Raw genomic sequence first — 19,944 nt, 5'->3', positions numbered from 1 at the left:
TGACAGCAGGTTTTTCTCCACCTCTCTCAGAAAATTGCCTGTAAGGTAATAGTTGATTAAACTGTGGCTGAATTTCCTCTGGGAAGAAGCACACTGAGGCCAATATTTAGTGTCCAGCTATTTCGCGCCTCACTGCCACAGCATCAGCAACCCTTCATTGGACAGGAAGACCCTCTGTCTCACCAAGCAGCAGTGTCAGTGAGCCTGGTGTCACCCATGGCATTCATCATGTATTTGGGTATTTTTGCCTGCGATCACACGAGAAGAATATATCTAGGGTTTGGACAAATGCACCTGGCTGTTGCTTGGCTTAAATGCAAGCCATCAAACTGATTTTCTTCAACACAACCTGCAGGCAGGGAAATCCACATCCATCCATTGAATGGCAGAGCTGATAAGAGATATTGGACGGACACTACTCCTCCAAACGTCAGTAGTAAAACTGCACCAAAATGTGTTTTTTCGAAGAGTAGTTCATTTTTGGGTGAAGGTGGTGTCTGTGATAAGATGATGATTTGGGGTTTTGGAGGCGCTGGACTTTATTAAAACCCAGTTCTGACAATGACTGATGGTCAAGAGGAAGTGTCGGGTAAGTGCTCCTGTTATCTTAACTACCTTCTGGTCCTGTTTTCTCTCAATGCTGCTGCAGTTAGCATTAGCAAACTTACTGAACTACATTTTACGTTTTTATTATATAAATGATTGTACTCTTGTGCAGGCGAAACAATGACCTCGAAGACCACAAACCCTAACTGTACTTTCAGTGGCTGGTGCTGCAGCGAAAATTGTAATGGGCAGGAGCAGGAAATGTCCTTCTATGTTGCATCCATTCCTGCTAACAAACTTCAGGCTAAAGACCTCCACTAGTTAAATCTAATAAAACCTAGCCAAATAATGTAGGTTTAATATAGCAACTAAGAGAGTAGACATTGTTTTCTGACCTAGTCTGGTAAATCAACCTTTGAAGCTGATGTTGCTTCAAGACCTTTTTTGTTAATTTATATCTTGACCGCTGGCGAAGACGTGTAACAATCCAGAAATTTGCCATCATTGGCTTTGAAAACAGCGGGGGAAGCAGCGCCAACCACTTAACAACAGATAATCATTCATGAATACATTTCATGAATAATGAAAAAAAGAATAACCCACCACACTTTAACAAAAGCAAAAAAAAAAGGAAAAAGAAAAAAAACAGATGAAAAAACTGTCCTCTTCTGTGAAATAAAGGTGAAAGCAAGCTTTTCATTGCTGTTATTGTTACTTGTCTTGTCTTTGCTGTGTATGTTGTTATTGGCAAGAGAGAGATGGGCAGTTTTGTTTTTATTGCAGGTGTTATGTTCTCAGCAGTGAAGATACTAAGCTTGACTGAGCGAGAGCACGTGCGGGGGAAGGGTGCTGCGTAGCATGGACACAGGCAGTGATTGACCCTGTGTTTAAGACTACTTGTGGCTCTGATTGGTTGTTTTCATTCAAGTGGGGTTAATTCTTCCAAATGCCATTAGGAGCACTGGGAGAAACTTTGAACTTAAAAAAAAAATGTTTTTCTTGATTATCTGTCTCTCATACTACTGTCAGGATATAGAAACAGTTTCAGCAAATATGACTAAAAGTTATTTTTTTAATAAAAGTTTCCCACTGAATCTTTAAGTGACTTAAACAAACATCAAATATTTATAAAGATAAAATAAAATCTATTTTTCCTTGAAGGGACTTATCTTATATGTGTGAAAATGCACTGTGAGCTGTAAAATAATAAAATAATGGAAATGTCCCCTGTCAAGTTATTTGTTTTCTCATGATATGAAAAATAATTGTGCATGCTGTTGTACATGATCCATTAAGAGGATGATTATCAAAGAAAATAGCTGTGAAATGCAAAATAAGAAGACTAGAAGAAAAGAAGAAAGATGTAAAAGGTTGGGGGTTGTGGAGCTGTACTCTACGCCCCATAACACACAAACTTTAACTATAATTTACAGCGCTTCTAAAGACTGTTATAGCAGCACAGTATGATACCAGAGACAGTTACATCTTGTGAAGGGCTGTGTGATTTGTGCGGTAGGACTTCATTCTTATTAAATCCAAAGAAAGGAGGACATTAAGCTTTATAAATGTAACATTGATCCATCACTTTCTTTTTCATGATAAATTAGCTCTCCTGGACTGCGCTGTCTGCTCCATTTGAGGAGAAATAGGTGTTTTGATTGATTAACAGCTCTTGCTGGGCATCCAAAAAAGTCATTTTTTGTGAATATCTAACTAGGGAGATTTAACTTGTTATAAAGTGAGAAGCAAAATCATTGTTGCTATGGTTACCTGCAGTTTAAACTGTGATTATGTTTCAGGTGTCAAGTTATGTGACTTTAACAAACACTTGCAAGCTGGAATATCGCTGATGTGAAAACAGATGTGACAGCGAACTCCATCCCTGGTTGGCATGACGACCAAAACTCAAACAAATACAAACTGTAACTCACAGACATGCTTTCTAACTCCCACGGGACCAACCAATAGGGCACAGACGCAGGACAAAATGCTAAAATATTCATGGAACTTAAATGGTGGAGCATTCTCAGTCACTGTTTAGGGAGAGGGATTTGTAGGGAGGGAACGAGGCTGTCGTCACCACGGTGATTAATTAGGAGGAAAAGGACAGGGGCTGGTGGTGAAGACAGATCTGTGTTTTAGTTAATTAGATGGAAGACAGTGGATCATCCCTGGAGACGGCCCCAAAAATGCCTATTTCGTGGGGAAAAGTGAAGAAACTGACAGAAAATAAAAACTGCTGACCATTAAAGTAAATTTGTCCCAGAAAAGTGGTCAAAATAAAACAGAAAGTAGACATGTTTAGTCTGTAAATTTAGTTCACTATACAGACTGTAAGCCTGCATTCACACTAAATCTGGCGTTGCAGCGATTAGCTGCAGGGTTCTGCGTCAGTGTGGGAGTGTCACTTAAATGGCCCATTTGTGAGGGAGTGGAGGGTGGAGAAAGAGCCAATTTTTCCATCTCAGCAACTGAGTATTTGCCTTCGGTATGTTTATGTCGGCTTAAAAGATAGAAGAGAATCCCTTTTGAGTATCATTACCGTATTATCTTTACTGTCACAAAGACCCGTTTACAAACAAAGAGCTCTTTTTGTAGGGTAGTACACACGAGCTGTTCATACATAGTTTTTTTCTTTTACTCGCTATTTAACATCAGAAAGAGACTATTATTTGATCCCGCTGACTGCGGGCATCTTTCTGGTTTGATTGCTAGTTTGATTGGTCACCATCTGCAGTGTGATGTTGGCTTTTCACAGTGACTCCACTGTGCCCCTCTGCAGCAGCCTAGAGGCATTATTCACTTTTTTTTCACCCATGAAGTGAAAGTAGCAGCAATGTCGAATTTGGTTTAAATGCAGCCTAAGAAAGTGGATAAATTACATTTTAACCTGATAATGGCAATAGATGACAAAAGTGATTACAAAAGCTGCTGCTTTTCATTTCATTTCATGGCAAATAGATCAAATAGTTTTCAGTAGATGTCAACCTTCATGCTGGTGCTAGATGAAAAGTCAGAGGATCGCCAAAGTCAGTAAGATTCATCCACTGGGGAGCATGAATTTCTGCGCAAAATTTTATGATAATCAATCCGACAACTGTCAAGACATTTCACTCAAAACCACAAAATTCTACCTCATGCAGGCACTAGATAAAAAACCTTAGGAATTAGGGCTGCCTCCTGAAAGTTGGAGATTCCAATTATTAGTCGGAAACCCTGCAGTCAACTGAGATTCTTCATGTCAAGCAGTTGGTTTCTTTTTTATGTTTCGTTTTTTGGGTCAGTTGGTTTGCAGTGTACTTCTGGGGTTATTTCTGTCCTCAAAATTTAGCTGCAGAGTGAGCTCTCCTTGCTTTCACAATGCTCCTCCATACAGGCAGCTGCAGACACAAAGGAAGCTGTGCAGAGGAAGAGAGGATTTGCCTGGTCAGACTCTGAGATAATGTTATTTTCTGCCTTCTGCTTAGAAGTGGTAAATATACAGCTCACAGCAACTTAATATGATACAGGCTTTTGTCTGATGTCCACTGTCTGTCCTTAAGTAGTTACCTTGTTCACTATATTAAGTGAATGTCACTATCAGACTAAATGTCCTGCCGAGCCCCGCTCAAACTTTCAAACTTTATACGGACAAAAAGGAACAAATAGGCAGATTTTTGTATTTAACAGTCAAATCTGATGCGACTGACATTTTTGTGAGTCGGTTACAGCCCAACAGGGCAACTCAGAATTCAGAGAGATTCATTCACTGGCAACTATGAATGTCTAGACAAACTTTAACAGTGATCCATCCAATAACTGTTGAGATATTTCAGTCTGGTTCAAAAGTGATGGACTGACCAACAACTGCCTGCCATCCCCAGAACCACAAGATGAAGAATGCTTAACTTTAATCGAACACAGGTGTGAAATCCCTAAAGTGCTATGCAACAAAACCAAAACAGCCACTACGATTAAAACATCAGCACGTCCATCTTCAAGACAACTCAGCAAACTATATCCTCTGGAAATGACTGTTAGGGTTGAAATCTCTAGAAAAAGCTAATAAGTGGACCTTGAGTTGTGTTGTCAAAAATCGTTAGTAACAACTAAAGGTTAAAATAGGCAATTATGTTGTTCAGAAGATATGCAACATAATTCAATGGATTCTTGACCTCTCCTGATACCACTTTTTAGATTTTAATTTTGTATGCTGTCTGCGTTTCTGCAAATATAACGGGAAAAAATTTAACATATTTAGAAAAATGTCTCAACAGCCTGAATCAGCATCAGTCCAACTGTCTTTATAATGTATGTGAGACCCTCTTTAACTACAGATCTCTTGTATCCTTGTGTTACAGTTACAACGTGTCTTAATGTGGTATTTTCTTTGTAGATATCAGCTCACAGTTTCTGTTCGGACACACATCCTCTTCAGTCCAGCAGGTGGTGCTTTGCTCTCAGCTGAGTCAGACTAAAAGGAGGTCAGCTCTGGAGAGGATGCTAGCTCGCTGCACGTCTCCTGACTCTCTCACACACACACATCACTGGGTTTTCCATGTGGCTTTTCTTTCTTTATCTCACTCTGTTTTTATCCGCCGTCCTCTGTTTATATCTCTATCTCCATAGTTTTTCTCCTGAGGTCTGGTTTAGTTCCTCTCCCTCATGACTTGTCTTCATCCACTGCCCGTCGGCAAAAACTCTACCTTTCAACTTCTTTCTTTTTTCTTTCTCCATCCATCCATCTTCTCCTCTGGATCTCTGTCTTCATCAGCAGTCATTCATGTCATATCCCACTCACTACTCATTCTCTTGAGTTGTAACTTTTACATCCCCACAGCTTTCTCTTGTGTTCGTTCACTCTGCAGATACACAGCATTTGCTCACTCTTTCATACAGTATCCTCACTGCATAGCATCAATAATATAACTCCCTCTTCATATTCAGTAATGACAGACTTTCCTTAGACTGTATTATCATTACTTGCTAAACTAGATGTCTGTGATCTTTATTTCATGCGTCTATACATCAGCTTTGATCCCTGCAGGTTCTTCATATGCAAACTGAAGTCCCTCATACAGTACAGCACATTTGGCCAACAAACTCTAGTCTAGAACTCTAGTTTTCCATATTGTTGTTATTGATGCCAGAAGAACTGAATTCAACATTTTCAAAGTCTAATGTGCTTTAGGATTTTAGTTAATCTGTTTCACATGAGGCAGCTACCAGGGGACAATGGAGATGTTTTTGCTTGATTTTTAGAACGCTGACATATCCTCCTCCTTACAGTCTGTAGAGTGTTGAAGGGATGAGTCTTAAAACCCAGAAATGAGTTAGCATTTTAGCACTCCCCATTCCCTTGTCTCAAAGTCAATAGGATTTTAGAACATGTTTTTGGTTAGATGTGGTTAACACAAGCTTAAGAAACTTTCACGTTTTGTTCAATGACATTAAATAGATCAGTAAATACCTCACTTGTGAATTCTGAAGCTTTTATGTATCCTAAAAAAGGCAGTTGCATACAAGTGGCTAAGTGAGACTAAAGAAGGTTATCACGTCGAGCACGGCTCTACAGTCTCACTGTGGTGGTGACATTAAGTCATGTGACCATGGTGTAGTTTGTTTATAGCCTAACGTTAGCTTTTTACTTCTGCTGATTTCATTAAGACTTCGAAAATGCTAAAAGTGGTGATCATTTGAGATGATTATCTTGCTGAACAAAATGCGCGAGTATCATAAACTTTTGTTTGCCACAGAGGCTATTTCCTGTAATAACCCAAAACCCAAGAGAAAAATCTTATTGGCTTGTGATGAGGGAACCAGTGCAATGCCAACTTACAGGTTGGCCTTTAGGAAATACGTTATTCTTGGAGAACTCTATTAGTCTAATCAACAAGGCAGAACAAAGGAACTGGGTTGAGTGAAGCCATTGTTTACTCTCGAGGTTGTATCTTCACTACCACTAATAAAATCAAGGTTATGTATAAGAATTATGGGGTTTAATGGAGACAGGTGGAATTCACGAGTTTACATTTTTCCACAAAAACTACGCTTGAAGTATGATTCTGGTATTTCTTTTAGACAAAAGATCGCTACATTTGATTACATTTAGACAATAAATATGAACGTAAACTAAATTATAACAAAGAGAATACTGGGAAATATTATCCTGGCAGTGTGGGGAGTGTTCATGAAACTGCATTTGGGAGACAAAAATCCAATTAATAAACAGTGTTGTTGATATTTCTGACCTCAGAAGTAAAATCCTGGCACAGTACTGAAAAGCCACAATTTAATTTGGTGCCTTTTCTAGAGTAAGCGATGTTCTTATTTGAAGCTTGACAACTTTCTGCTTTGTGTTTGTCTGCTTAAAGGGTGATGGCACACAAAAATGGCTCTAGTTGAAAAACTCTGTTTCTTCTGTTGGATCATTTTCAAGTCTGTTGCACTTGTGATTTATACTACCTAGTTTGTATGTCATAACTCTATTAAATAGACATTGGAAGTAGTTATCAGCTTGATATATAAAGGTTAGAAAGCCCCTGCTACACCGACAAGCATGTTTAGAAAGCCATATCAACAATTAAACAGCTGTGTTTGTTGTTGTGCTGAAACATGTATATGAACTGACTTTGTCTTGAGGAGGTGAAGAGGAAGGCGGATGGCGTGACATCTAGGTGACATGGCTGCTAAGCTGCAACAAACAACAAAACCAGTTGTTCATTGTTTTCTAGTGAGCCACTGCTGCATTTAAAGAGGGGTTTTGTGCCACCAAAAGTGGGTGGGATCTTTTCCCAACCATAATCGGGTGTTTTTTGTGCATAACATAACTTTATTAACCACACAGTTACTGAAATGTAAAGAAACAAAGTTTTTGCCAACAGCCATTCATAGCTGATACAGGCATTCTAAAAATGCTAGTCAGTGTATCAGGAGCCTTGTAACCTATATTTATTATGCTGATAACCACACTAACTCATATCAGTTCTACACCCAATTTAGCAATTATCTGTATTGTCTAGGAAAGTTCAATCAATATTTAAGAACATGAGCTACTCTCCATCAGAGCCAGAAACCAGAGAAGTAGCTGTCAGATTTGTGATGTCATCAAGTATAAAGTCTGGAGCTGCTCCACAGACAATGAATGGGAGCCTGATTTTGTGGACCACAGAATGTTTGTTTTATGTTTTGTAATATATATATATCTATATCTATATCTATATCCATATAATATATATATATATATATATATATATATATATATATATATATATATATATATATATATATATATATATATATATATATATATATATATATATATATATATATATGTATGTATGTATGTATGTATTGTATATATGTATATATGTATATATATATATATATATATATATATATATATACGTATATCTAAATGAGCTTTATTCTATTGTAGTGTTCTCAGTTCTGAAAACACAAAATGTACCCAAATACTCAGAATATTCCCCTGACTGCTCTCAGCGCCATCTTTTCCAATTCATTGTTTACAGAGCTGCTCTAGACTTTACACATGATTTTAGCACTGTAGTTTTTTTTGGGATTTGGGGGAGAGTTGTTCATGCTCACTCATATTTTGGACTGTCTTAGACCATAACATTTGTGAGTTTTGAAAATGGGCGTAGTTCCTCTTTCATAGAGTGATAATATTGGGAATGGGTATTTATTCAGCTCAGATAACGGTGACGTTGGCAATATGATGCCACTGTTTGGTTTGAACAGATGAGCAAATCATGACAATAATCAGATGAACACATCAGGCTGTGCTCACTACGTATGAAAACCAAAATGTCATCAGGACAGTTGTTGCCAAGGGAAACAGGGATCCAGGGTATGAATCTTGGTATTATTTCACCCAGAAACTGAAAACTTTTAATATGAATCTTGTATGAAGAAGGAATCACTTGCCTGAAAAAAAAATCGTTTTTTAAAGTTTTTTTCTTAAATCAAAGACTCCACACTGCAGCTGCAGAACCATGTGACAGTGTGCATAAAGGCACATTACGCCACATGAATATGAATCTGGAAGCACCAGACAATGCTGGCATTTGTGTCTTTCTTTTTTTAAATCTTTGATTTCATGGCATAATTTGATCTTTTTGTGTTTTTCTTTGTGTTGAAAATAGACACACATTGTTTCCAGGGGAATGCAGCTCAGGTACAGATTGAGGGTGCGACGGTAAATCTCTCTCAGTGCTGCCTTTCATGGTGAGCCAGTTTCGTCATGCACCGTCGTGCTTGCTGCAGCTGTTTATAACGTATGACACAAGCAATATGATTAGCCGAGAAGAATGTAATTCATCACAGCCGTCTGCTATTTATACTGCAATTCACCTGACGCATACAAAAATAAAAATAGTCTGCACGGATGCGCATGCTCCTATATGATTAACAGCTATAAATGTGTTTAGATATGCCCTAATTGTTATTATGATGCAGTGATTTTGTAGGTGCACACTGCATGGACCAAAAAAAAAAAAAAAAAGAATGGTGTTCTTCTTCCCATATCTGATTATTGATTATATATATCATTTGCTGGACTAGAAAAGAGGATATGGAGAGTAAAAAAAGGTGCATAAAAAGAGTTAAATCTGTAGAAACGAGTGTTCAGGCAAGTGTGAATGTGTCATCCTGTTGTGAATGTTATCCTCCCCAGAGAAAACCTGTCTGCCTGCTTTAAGCTTTCACTTGACACCTGACAACACACAATTACATTATCTAGGACAAATAGGTTGAACTATGCAAAGGGCAATCATGAGTTAACAATTATATAAGTGCTATTCCTCTGTGCCAAAGAAGACCTCCGTTTTTGCATAGCTGTTTGAAGACCCCACAAAGCACACGGTGTGTTTACAGTGTGTACATACAGTATCTGAAGGGCGGAGATCTTGTCTTTGAGCACTTCCTGGGCTTTGTTGAAGTCTGACAGCATGTTCTGCGTCTCTCTGCTGTGGACGGCGCTCATCTCGGCGAGCTCTCTCTCATGCCTCTTCGTCAACTCTTGTTCATGAGCCCTAAAGAGAGGGAGGAATGGATAGTTGAGTTTCTAAGTGCCTTTGAAAATCACTCAATGGGACACCTCAAACATGGTCCAGGTACCACAAGGTTAACTGCAAACAATGCAATCTAAAACTAGAATTACTGCCTTTGTGGTTGTACGCCCACACGCACCAGTCAAGTTATGGTTAGAGTTTACATCCATGTCTGTGAAAATCTGGACACTTCACACACGTCACCCGGCAGCACAGAAGATCTACACAATCAGCACCCAAGATTGGTGTCACCAATTCAGTATCAGGACAACTGTCTCCCCTTCTGTTTCTGAGTCATGATGTTGAATAATGGCCAGAAAAGTACTTTTGCAGAACATTATGATGTCACAGTGAAGTTGACCTTTGACCTTTTGGATATAAAATTCACTTCATCATTTTATCCTTTTTGACGCAGGTCACAATGACCTTAACCTTTGACCACTAAAACCTAGTCAGCTCATTGTTAAGTCCAAATATGAAGAAATGCAGTCGAGGTGTTCTTGCGATATTGTCTTCTCAAGAATGGAACATACGTACATGTGGACAGTCTGACAAGATAATGCTTTGGGGCAAGTTGGACCTAATTTTTAAGAGTTAGAGTATATGGTTAGTCTTATATAGTGTTAACAATGCAGTCTTTACTTTGCTCATTTAAAAATTCATTCATTTGCCGTAACCACCACTATTATAGAGCTGACACATACAGACAGACAACCATTCACATTCACAACTCTGGCCAATTTAGAGTCATCAATTAACCTGACCTGCATATTTTCGGACTGTGGGAGGAAGCAGGAGAACCCGGAGAAAACCCACGCTGACACGGACTCACATGCAAACTCTGCACAGACAGGTCTCTGCCCTCCAACGCATGGTTCAGAAATTGTCCTAAAACCTTTCCCCTTACCTTGAGAACGTTTCACCATCAAATTTTTTTTTCCATCATCAAATTTTTTTTCACAATCCAATTTTTTTCCACCATACATTTTTTTCACCATGCTATTTTTTCCAACATCTATTTTTTTTTAACACCATCTTCATTTTTTTAATTTTTATTTTTATATTTTTTTTTACCATGTCCCTTTAGGGGCTCTGTGCGTTATGTCACAAAGAAACAAAAGAAAAAAAAATTCTGTCCTATTCATGATGTAGTTTGAATGAAGACATACAAATGATTTCACAATTCAAACTTTAAGTGCAGATTGAAGCAAACCACTGACCAAAATGTCCTTGGTTACTTGGGGATAAGACAAATTTTCAAATAAGTGACATTTCCCTTTAAGACTTAATCAGGACCTGCAGACTCTGCTCTATCTGTCCGTCTCTCCCAGAGGGAGTGAACATAATGGATTGTTCCACAGAGGAAATGTGGGTGAGATTAGAAAAGGAAGATAGATGCACATAATGAATTCCTAGAAAATAACTGCATGAAAACATACTATGAATGTATTTTTTTCTGAGTTTGCACAACATAACAACATAATAGGACAACATAAAATGCACCAAAACATAAATGTGGTATGACATGTATGTATATGTGGTGCACATTGTAATGTGAAGCATATGCAAAGAAAGTGTGTAATAAATTCTTCTTATCAAACATGTCCATGTAGAAGGTTTCGGTTTCGGGTGGAAAGGAGCTAAAAAGAGAGGAGGATGATGGGAAATGGGAATAAAAGATGATAATAATGAAATGAGGAGGAGAATAAGGCTGATGAAAGGGATGTGAGGGATGGAGGAGAAGCATGGATGTCTGTCTGCCTCTCACTCTGACTGGGCCAACTCTCCCCGAGGGGTGCACATCTTATCTCTTTCTGCTTCCTCTTTATTTATTTATCAGTCTATTTTTATCCCTGTGACCAGGATTCAGACGGGGAGTTACGTAACAGAGGGAGAAATGTGCTGCGCATGGGCCTGCCAGCAGAGAGAGGACACATATACATAAAGACAAGCAGCGCATGAAGTAACCATAGAGAGTGAAGCATCATGGGAACATAAACACGTTAAAAAAAAACCCTTCAAACACATCAATACATAATTGGTTCTACTGAGTAGCTGGACCACATTAGCCATACATCACTTTAAAAAATTCATAACGTGCCGCAGGGAGCAACATGATTATAGATTCCATTTTGCTTTTACCCTAAATAACCTTCACATCTAATCAATGTGCTCCTGACACCGGTCAAGACAGAGAGAGAGGAAGACAAAGACAGCAAGAGAGAGAGAGAATGATTCGCCTCGTCTGGGCTTTTCTTTCTCTCGCTTTCATCTCTGTTTTCATGAGGGCTGGAGCAGGGTTGCAGAAACTATCGTCATCCAAATATCATAAGACAAGTCAGAATTCAGCAACATGCGCTGATACCAGGACACAGATAGAGCTGAGAGCATTTCTGTGTGTCTTTTGAAAACCATGCGTCAAGGCAATGCTGAAATGCGTTATTGATGTTTTTCATGTTGCTACTCTGTAGTTATTCACCAAAAAATAATCGCTCAGAAGTTTGGGGAATACACTTATACACTTCTGTCTACGAGTGAGATGAGAAGATTGATGCCACTCTTGTGTCTGGACATTAAATACAGAGGCAGGATGTGATTAGCTTAGCTTAGCATAAAGACTGGAAGCGCATGGAAACAGCTAGCATGGCTCTGTCCAAAGTTCAAATATACAGTAAGTCTACCAACACCTCTCTTGCCAAATAACACAATATATCTCATTTGCTTTAATCCACACACAAGCAATAATGTCTAAATGACAACCAGCGCCATAAGGAGGAGGCACTGCACACCAGCTCATGAGTGAGCTTAAAAGGTGTGTCGCGACAGAACCTGAAGCTAATTTTTGTTGGAATATAATGGCTGAACTGTCTGAAGATGTTAGCGGCAAACCAGCTCTCAAATCACCATGAACTGCAGTTCTTTCTGTTATTTCCCTCCAGTCGCACTCCCCTTTTCTCTTATCTCCCCACGATTATGAGGCAGGTTTATAAAGCCTTGGAATAAGCATACATTTTTTCATGTAGTTTGACTGATATCAGACAAAAATGTTACCTTGTTACACTCAGTTTCCATCCTCAGTCTAACACTGCTTCCACTTCCTCAGCGCATCCACGTGAAACTTACGACATTTTTAAGTCTACACGAGGGATACACAATAATAACTGCATGTCATTAGTGTTGGCAAATAATAACTTTAAAATTAAATATCGCCATTGGCCCAAAATGGACTTTTCTGTAGATATGACAGGCTGTCAAAATGACACTTTAGTTATGCATCTTTCATTAACTGAAATAGGTCAGATATACCCTGGTTTTGGTTATCGTCAGGATTCATCACCTGAGCCTGTTAAAAGTGGGATGAATTTTACAGTTTGTTTAAAATGTGTTACATAAAAATAAATAGGACATGTTTTAAATGTAACCTAAATTAAAGTAGCTTTCTTGTTTCGCCCAACGAATGTGTACAATTTGAAAAGATTTGTATTTTATGTCTGCATCTGCAACCAGTGGGCCATCGTGATAAGCTTAGGCGTTAGATGTTAATTCTACTACAGGAGAGACTTGATGCTCTCTGCGATTATGTAGATAAACATATGTGCACATATCGTTATTAGCGTTGTCAATCAGCCACAATGGGTGAGAAAGATATCTGCAAATCAGATACTGGCAAAAATCCAATATCATGTGTTCCTAGTCTACACTGATGTGTAGCCATAGCAACATACTAGTTTTGCCAGGGTATTAAGAGTGGACCGGAGTGAAGTAAGACAAACTACGATGGACATGTCAGATTAGACCAGCCCCAACTGAAGCGTAATGCTTGTCTACAGTGGTCACCATTGTTATTATTACCCCTCCTTGGTTGCGGCGAACCGCTTGACAATGGCCTGACAACATTTTTAGTCCTGGCGTTGTGTATATTGGCTTATAGTTAGTCAAGTCAAGAACTGCTGTCTAATGTCACAATACCAGACGATTCCATTAACCTGGTGGAGCGGACGAATTCTCGGGTTTGGACCCGAAACATCTAACGTTCATTTGCTCTTATTTCCGTCTTTCTGTTGAGTTTGTATGCATTCACATTTCCTCAAACATTCGCCTCCAGCACACCATTAGAGGTTTGGTGGGAAGATTTTTTATACCCCATTTCCCGTCTTTCTGCTAAGCTAAACCAATCACCTCTGAGCTCTAGCTCTGTATTTCACACACAGACATGAGAGGGGTAGCAACTGTCTCACATAACTCAAGATACTTAAACTGAAATATGAGTATTTCTCCAAATGTTTAACGCATGTCTTTAACAGAACTAAATCCTAAATTCCTGGTTCTTAGTGATCTAGTTATCAGCACTAAGCACTGATAGTGCACCACTACCATATCATAAGGGCTTATTGACAAAAATGGAGCTGAAGAAACCGAAAAATAGGGAACTCTAGGACCACCACTCTGAATTCATGAGAAAAATATTCAGCAGTTTGGTTGCCAGGTTACAGCGTATTGAGATATGCTGCATTGTGAACAGTCTAGTAGTCCAACTGTGTGGCCATGAATATTTCAGAAACAAAATCTGACACACAGAAAAGAGACAAACTCTGAGGACTTGTCTCATCTTTAATCAGACATGGATACAAAGGATGATGTTAGTTTGACAGCTACTGGCTTTTGAAAGAACATGAAGAGGAAGACGTTTCTTTTCTAATATGAATAAGTGCAGATAAACACATCAGGCTCATTCAGATGAACCTGTGCATTCCTTTTCAATAACTTCATTTGAAACATATAAAACAATATTAGTTTATTCCTGTATAGTCTATTATCAAAAACTCTCCATAGGCTCTGAGCTCAAGTTTGATTCATACTTTCATTTCAGTCTTGTTTTGTATTATTTAGTGTTTCAGATCTGAGTGCTGAGTCATACCTGATCTGCTGATTGGCCTCGCTGCGGATCTTGAGCACCTCCTTGCCCTTGAGCTCCAGCTCTTTAGTCAGAGTGCTGATATTTTCGTTGAGTGTGTGGATCTGGTGGTCCAGCTGAGCAATGTGGTTCTTCCTCCTGGAGACCTCCTCCTGCAGCTCCGTGATCCGGCCCAACAGCTCACGCTCCTGAGGACGGAAAAGATCAATGTTCATCTTCATGGTTTGGAGAGCCGATTTCTCACAGTGTTATTTTGCCACTAATGATTTTCAATTACTTCTTGACTACTTGACTTCAGGTAAAAAAAAAAAAAAAAGAAGAAAAACAAGGACATTACAATTTACTTTTCTCATTTTCCCTGATAGCTCCTATCAGTTGAGAGCACAGTCTGACAGGGGAGAGGTAGTCTCATAGTAGGTATGTTTCATATAATATAGTATATAGCATAGTATAATAGTATAGTATAATATATAGTAACACAAGCTTATTTTGGCTAACTGTGTAAAAAAAGGAGTACAATATAACATATCCATGCTGTAAGCATTCATTTTGTTGTTTATTATTGGCCTGTGATAAGTGAAACACAGGTTGGTCTGACTAGTGTTTCATATGTGTATTGCTTTTACAGAATTGTGAGGGATTGTGAGTAATAACATTCGGAGTTTGCTCGGACATTATTCTTGTGTTTTCTGTGAAACCAAATGTATTCTGGCTTTACTTTAAGCCTTTTAAACCCACAATTTTGAAGTCTTTACCTATTTTCATAAAGGAAAACTACCGTTAAAATAAACTAAAGAATATTTGGCCATTATGCGTTGGCTATTTACCTATGTGAGACACCTGTCAAACTGCAGACAACTGTTCGAGACCAACACCAATAACAACACCAAAAAATTGGTTGTGATCTAGCAAGTCAGAGCCGTGTTCCCAGCGGCTTTTTAGGTCCCAAACGGGGTGTTTTGTAGTGACCTGTTGCTGTTTTTCTAGTGCTTTCAAAGAGCGGCTGTTTTTAACAAAGACCTTTAACCTTCTTTTCCTGCTGGGTTTGTGCCCCTGTAATGGGGTATTTTAAGCCAAAACAAGATCTTTTCCTAACCATCTGACTGGATTTGACTGAGAATCCAAGAATATTGCTGTAGCAGCAACACGTCAATCACAAAGTGGCTTTGCCCTAAAGCATACCTTGCTTTATTGTCTGCTTTACTGTAAATGTGGCCATTTACAAAGTAAACATCGTGCTGTAAGGAGGAAGACTTGAAACTAGTGATTAAGACTATAAACTCATTTAGAAAGTGTTTACTGAGGTCATGAATCTATGGAGAAGTAATGTCATTTCTCTTAGACCTCAATCAGAATACAATCCAACTTCTTTTTGCAACTAGTGGAGTCGTCCCCTGCTGGTCATTAGAAAGAATACAGGTTTAAGGCACTTATGTGCTCACTATATTGATCTGAATCATCCCAACTTATATTCTAAAAATAAATTAAAAATAAACTGAAACCAGAACAAAAATAGAGTGTTTGAAACATGTTTATCCAGGAATCTACTGTTTATTATTGAAAGTACAAAATGGGCCCACAATTTAATCACGAGATGATTAATCTACAATAAGTCAAAGTTCCACAGTTACAACTGACGAGTGTTGATGAATGAAACGACAGTAGATGGTTATATTCATTATCATTCATTGACGCACTATGAATTGTAATGATAAATACCTACGTGTATACATTCTTGCTGTTACCATGAATAAACTGTATGGTTCCTATATGAATTACAATATGGCACTTGTTTGTATTACTTAAGGGCCACTTAAGAAAAAGCATGCATATAACAGTTTTATTACATCTATCAGACCTTCAATTTACAAAAGGATAGTGCTGATTTTTATGTGTATAGAGGGAGCACTGCAGTGTTGGTATATAAAAATGTATCCTGTAAAGCAAGTGACTAACAGCTCGCATGCCAACTGTTCTCTCAAGATTAAAGATTAAATTCATTCACACAAAAAACAAATTCAGTCAACATCAGCATGAACACAGATGCGTGTCTGAATCACAATGAATTATCATAGTTCTCCACACGACTGAATGACATCCATGTAAACAACAACCGACTATCTAAATTACTCACAGCCCCCTGCAGAGCTGCTCTTTTTACTCTGAGCTCCACGGTGACACGAGATGTGGCTTACATTAGCCGTGATATCAGAGTGAGAAAATAAACAAGTGGTTCTCTCAACAGTGTGGAAGTGAACAACGCGTAGCTTCGCTCAAACACTCAAATGAAGACAATACGCAGACTGCCTGATGAATGCAAATGAATGCAAGGGATGATGTTTAAATACACGACTCACAGTTTCTAAAATACTCTCAAAACTTCTTAACATTCTTAACATTTTAGTACTGGTTAATCAACAAGTATTTAGGTTTGTGCTGTTTCTTTGCAGTACTTCTTATTGTTGACAAATCCTATAAAAAACGACATTAACAATGGATTGTTTCCTCAAACAATGATCCAATTAAGCCTGATATACACATGTTGTGCCATAGAGCTCCACTGTTGTTGAAAAACAATTAAAACACACCACTGAGTCACACAGTTGCACTGTGTGACATGTTCCTTAATTATGATTAACATGGACATCAGAGCACCACGTGTATTAATCCTTGGATGAAAATAAAACCTAACAAAAACACTGTTTAATCCTGTTTGGGTGATGTTTCATAAAAAAATACAATACCCAGCTGTTTAAGGGCATTTTTTTGAATGTACCTATGCATGTGTGATTTTCTTTTCTTCTTAGATTTCTGTCATTAGCAGGGAACATTGGGCTTGGGCCCACGGACACATTAAACACAATTCTTTAAGATTCTCCACTAATCACATTACAAATGTGAAAATAAAGATGGACTCATGACAACTGATCTGAATTTCCCATTGTAAAAATAAAATGCAATTTTACTTGGAATGGGCATGGAGCATTATAACAATTTTATGCCATGATTATCTTGGCCAAAAAAAAGATTCATGATATTGTCCTGTTAATCATCAAAATATGCTTAAAACCCAATGGTACTATAGCCCACTGGGAACTTCACGTTAAACTTTGTTAAGAAACAAATATTTTAATTACATCACGGATAGGACACACATCCTTTTTTTTTTTTATTTAACAGCCTTTTAAGGAGAAAAAAACAAGCTCATCAACTATGGCATCACATCTTTCGATAAGAAATCTGATTTTCGTATCAATGATCGGTGAAGATCTTTTGCCTTGTAATGGTTCAGTGGGTATGCAGCCTGTTTGTGCTGAGTGAAGATTATTTTTTGGGGGGCCTTTTGCCTTTATTTTATAGGACAGCCTAAGAGGGAAAGAGAAGGGGTGACATGCAGCAAAGGGCAGCAGGGTGTAGTCAAACCCATGGCTGCTGCAGCACAAACATTAAGCTTTATTAGCTGAGACGGTTGCTAGAGTCAGAAACACAGCCTGTGATTGGTCAACAAGTGAGAAAGTCAGCCTCTGATTGGTTTTAATGATTATGGATTTATTTTACAAAGTCTCCAACAAGACGCAGCAGTTCATGGCTGGATTAGAAAGCTTCTGAAAGAGAAACTATCACAATAGAGAATGGCACTCATGGGAGTGGCACAATGTTTAGCTCCTGGGTAAAAAAAAAAGTTAAGTCTCTTGCATGCAGCATTACGCTGATATCTAATGTTTGTACCCTCATGTCATCTGTGACATTGTTGACTCCATATTTAACTTACAGTGTCAAGTACATCAAGTTTTCCTCATTAGTCCTGTTCCTGTTTTTTTTTCCACATTTTTTAATTTGACCAATCAGATAACTGCATGAGGCACTCTACTTGTCTGAACACAGAGTTTACTTGCTCCTTGCAAGTACAGATGCCAAGCCCCAACTCTTTGGGGCTGCTGAGAACAATATTCAGGGTTATCCAGATAATGAAAAGTCTACACAACCAACTTATGTGAGTGTTTTTTATCAGTTCCCGCGATAAAATTGTTTATCATCCTTACTAAGAAGGAACCAAAGAACCATGCACATAGATGGTCACGTGCACTCATTTTTTAAGCCATGTTTGGTCTGAATTTTACCTGATGGGTGTATTGACTGAGCTATTGTTAATAAAGTGAGAGTTCTTGATCACATGCACCTTTGTTGACATAAATGAAAACACTTTTAAAAGTTGAGAACAGCTCCATCTTGTCATTAGGATCTACCAGCCATCAACACACAAAGCTGCCAAGTTCAGCGTTAAAATCCTCATCATTAAGCTGAGTGGGCCTTGTTTGCCAAATTGATCATTATGATTAGAGACTTGAATGAAGAGGCAGGGATGTGATCTGAGGGCCCACAGTAGAGGGCCACTTAACTCCATCACAATCAGATTAAAGATCGTCAAGTTATTGTCCACTAATGATTCCCTACTCTGCAAAAATCTCATCCCACTTGCCTCTATAACAATTTGTGCCAAGGGCTGTGTTCATATATCCGAAAGCCATAATCTTGTGTAATAGTCTCATAGTCACAACCTCCTGTCTCACTATCTGTCTCTATCAGAGCCTCTCTCGACATCTTAATTTAATGTCATTGGCTGATTTTTTTTTGCTGTCCCATAAACCTAGCGGCGCAATTAAACACAATGGGGATGGGGTAGATTAATCTTTAATGACTCATTTACTCATTTCACTCTCCACCTTGTCAAACTGCGAGCGTCATTCTGGGGAGCGGCCAGGCACAAAGGCAGAAAAAAAACCCCACAAGCAAACAGGAGGAGGGAAAAGATGACAGGGTAAAAAAGTAGGATAGTAGACAGAAAAGGCATTTTAGTGCATTCAGTAAAATTTAAAGAGCATGTATTACATGAGGACTTGCATTTGGACTTTTTCGAAGGTCAGTCAAATCAAATTACAGCAGATATATCTGTTTGACATTCACATTCATAGCTGACAGCCAATGACATAAAACTGCAGGTGGTGATTGCGGACTCGTTTACTGTAACTCTATCATCACTCTCTATTCTCTCTTTCTCCTCCACTCCAAAAAACTTTGTTGAATAAGAAAACTAAATATGCACTTTAAAGTAAAAAATGTGCACCATCTTTATTTATTTTTTTGCCAGTCCTTGCTCTCTATTCTCATTTTTAGGTCTTTAAAAAATAAATAAAGTTACTCAAATATTTATCAGAGGAGGACATTAGCTGGCTGAATGTCTGGACTGAATTAGGGTGTGATTTCCTGGACCACTAAAAATGGAAAAATGTATTATAGATGATGGATGGACATTCTTTGGATGGTGTCATCCATCCAGACTGACAGATTTTATATTATATATTTAATTAGTACTACACTGGTTCTTTACAGAATACCAATAATGTCAGTGTTTCCCCTATAACTGTACAAAAA

The 19,944-nt window shown here is 38.3% G+C and overlaps 1 protein-coding gene across 2 annotated transcripts in view; it reads right to left on the bottom strand.

The window, feature by feature from the left end:
• Positions 1-19,944, bottom strand: part of fam184ab (family with sequence similarity 184 member Ab) — a 169,673-nt gene that overhangs the window by 15,353 nt on the left and 134,376 nt on the right. For both annotated transcript variants that reach the window (XM_042503815.1, XM_042503816.1), the window contains exons 17-18: positions 14,515-14,699; positions 9,432-9,578 (exon numbers count right to left, since the gene is read on the bottom strand). In XM_042503815.1, the coding sequence (XP_042359749.1) occupies positions 9,432-9,578; positions 14,515-14,699 (332 nt within the window). The remainder of the gene's footprint in view (positions 1-9,431; positions 9,579-14,514; positions 14,700-19,944) is intronic.

This window comes from Plectropomus leopardus, chromosome 16 (assembly GCF_008729295.1).
Source record: "Plectropomus leopardus isolate mb chromosome 16, YSFRI_Pleo_2.0, whole genome shotgun sequence".
Classification (NCBI taxonomy): domain Eukaryota; kingdom Metazoa; phylum Chordata; class Actinopteri; order Perciformes; family Serranidae; genus Plectropomus; species Plectropomus leopardus.
The sequence above is the reverse complement of the archived record's forward strand: the minus strand, read 5'-3'. Positions and strand labels throughout refer to the sequence as shown.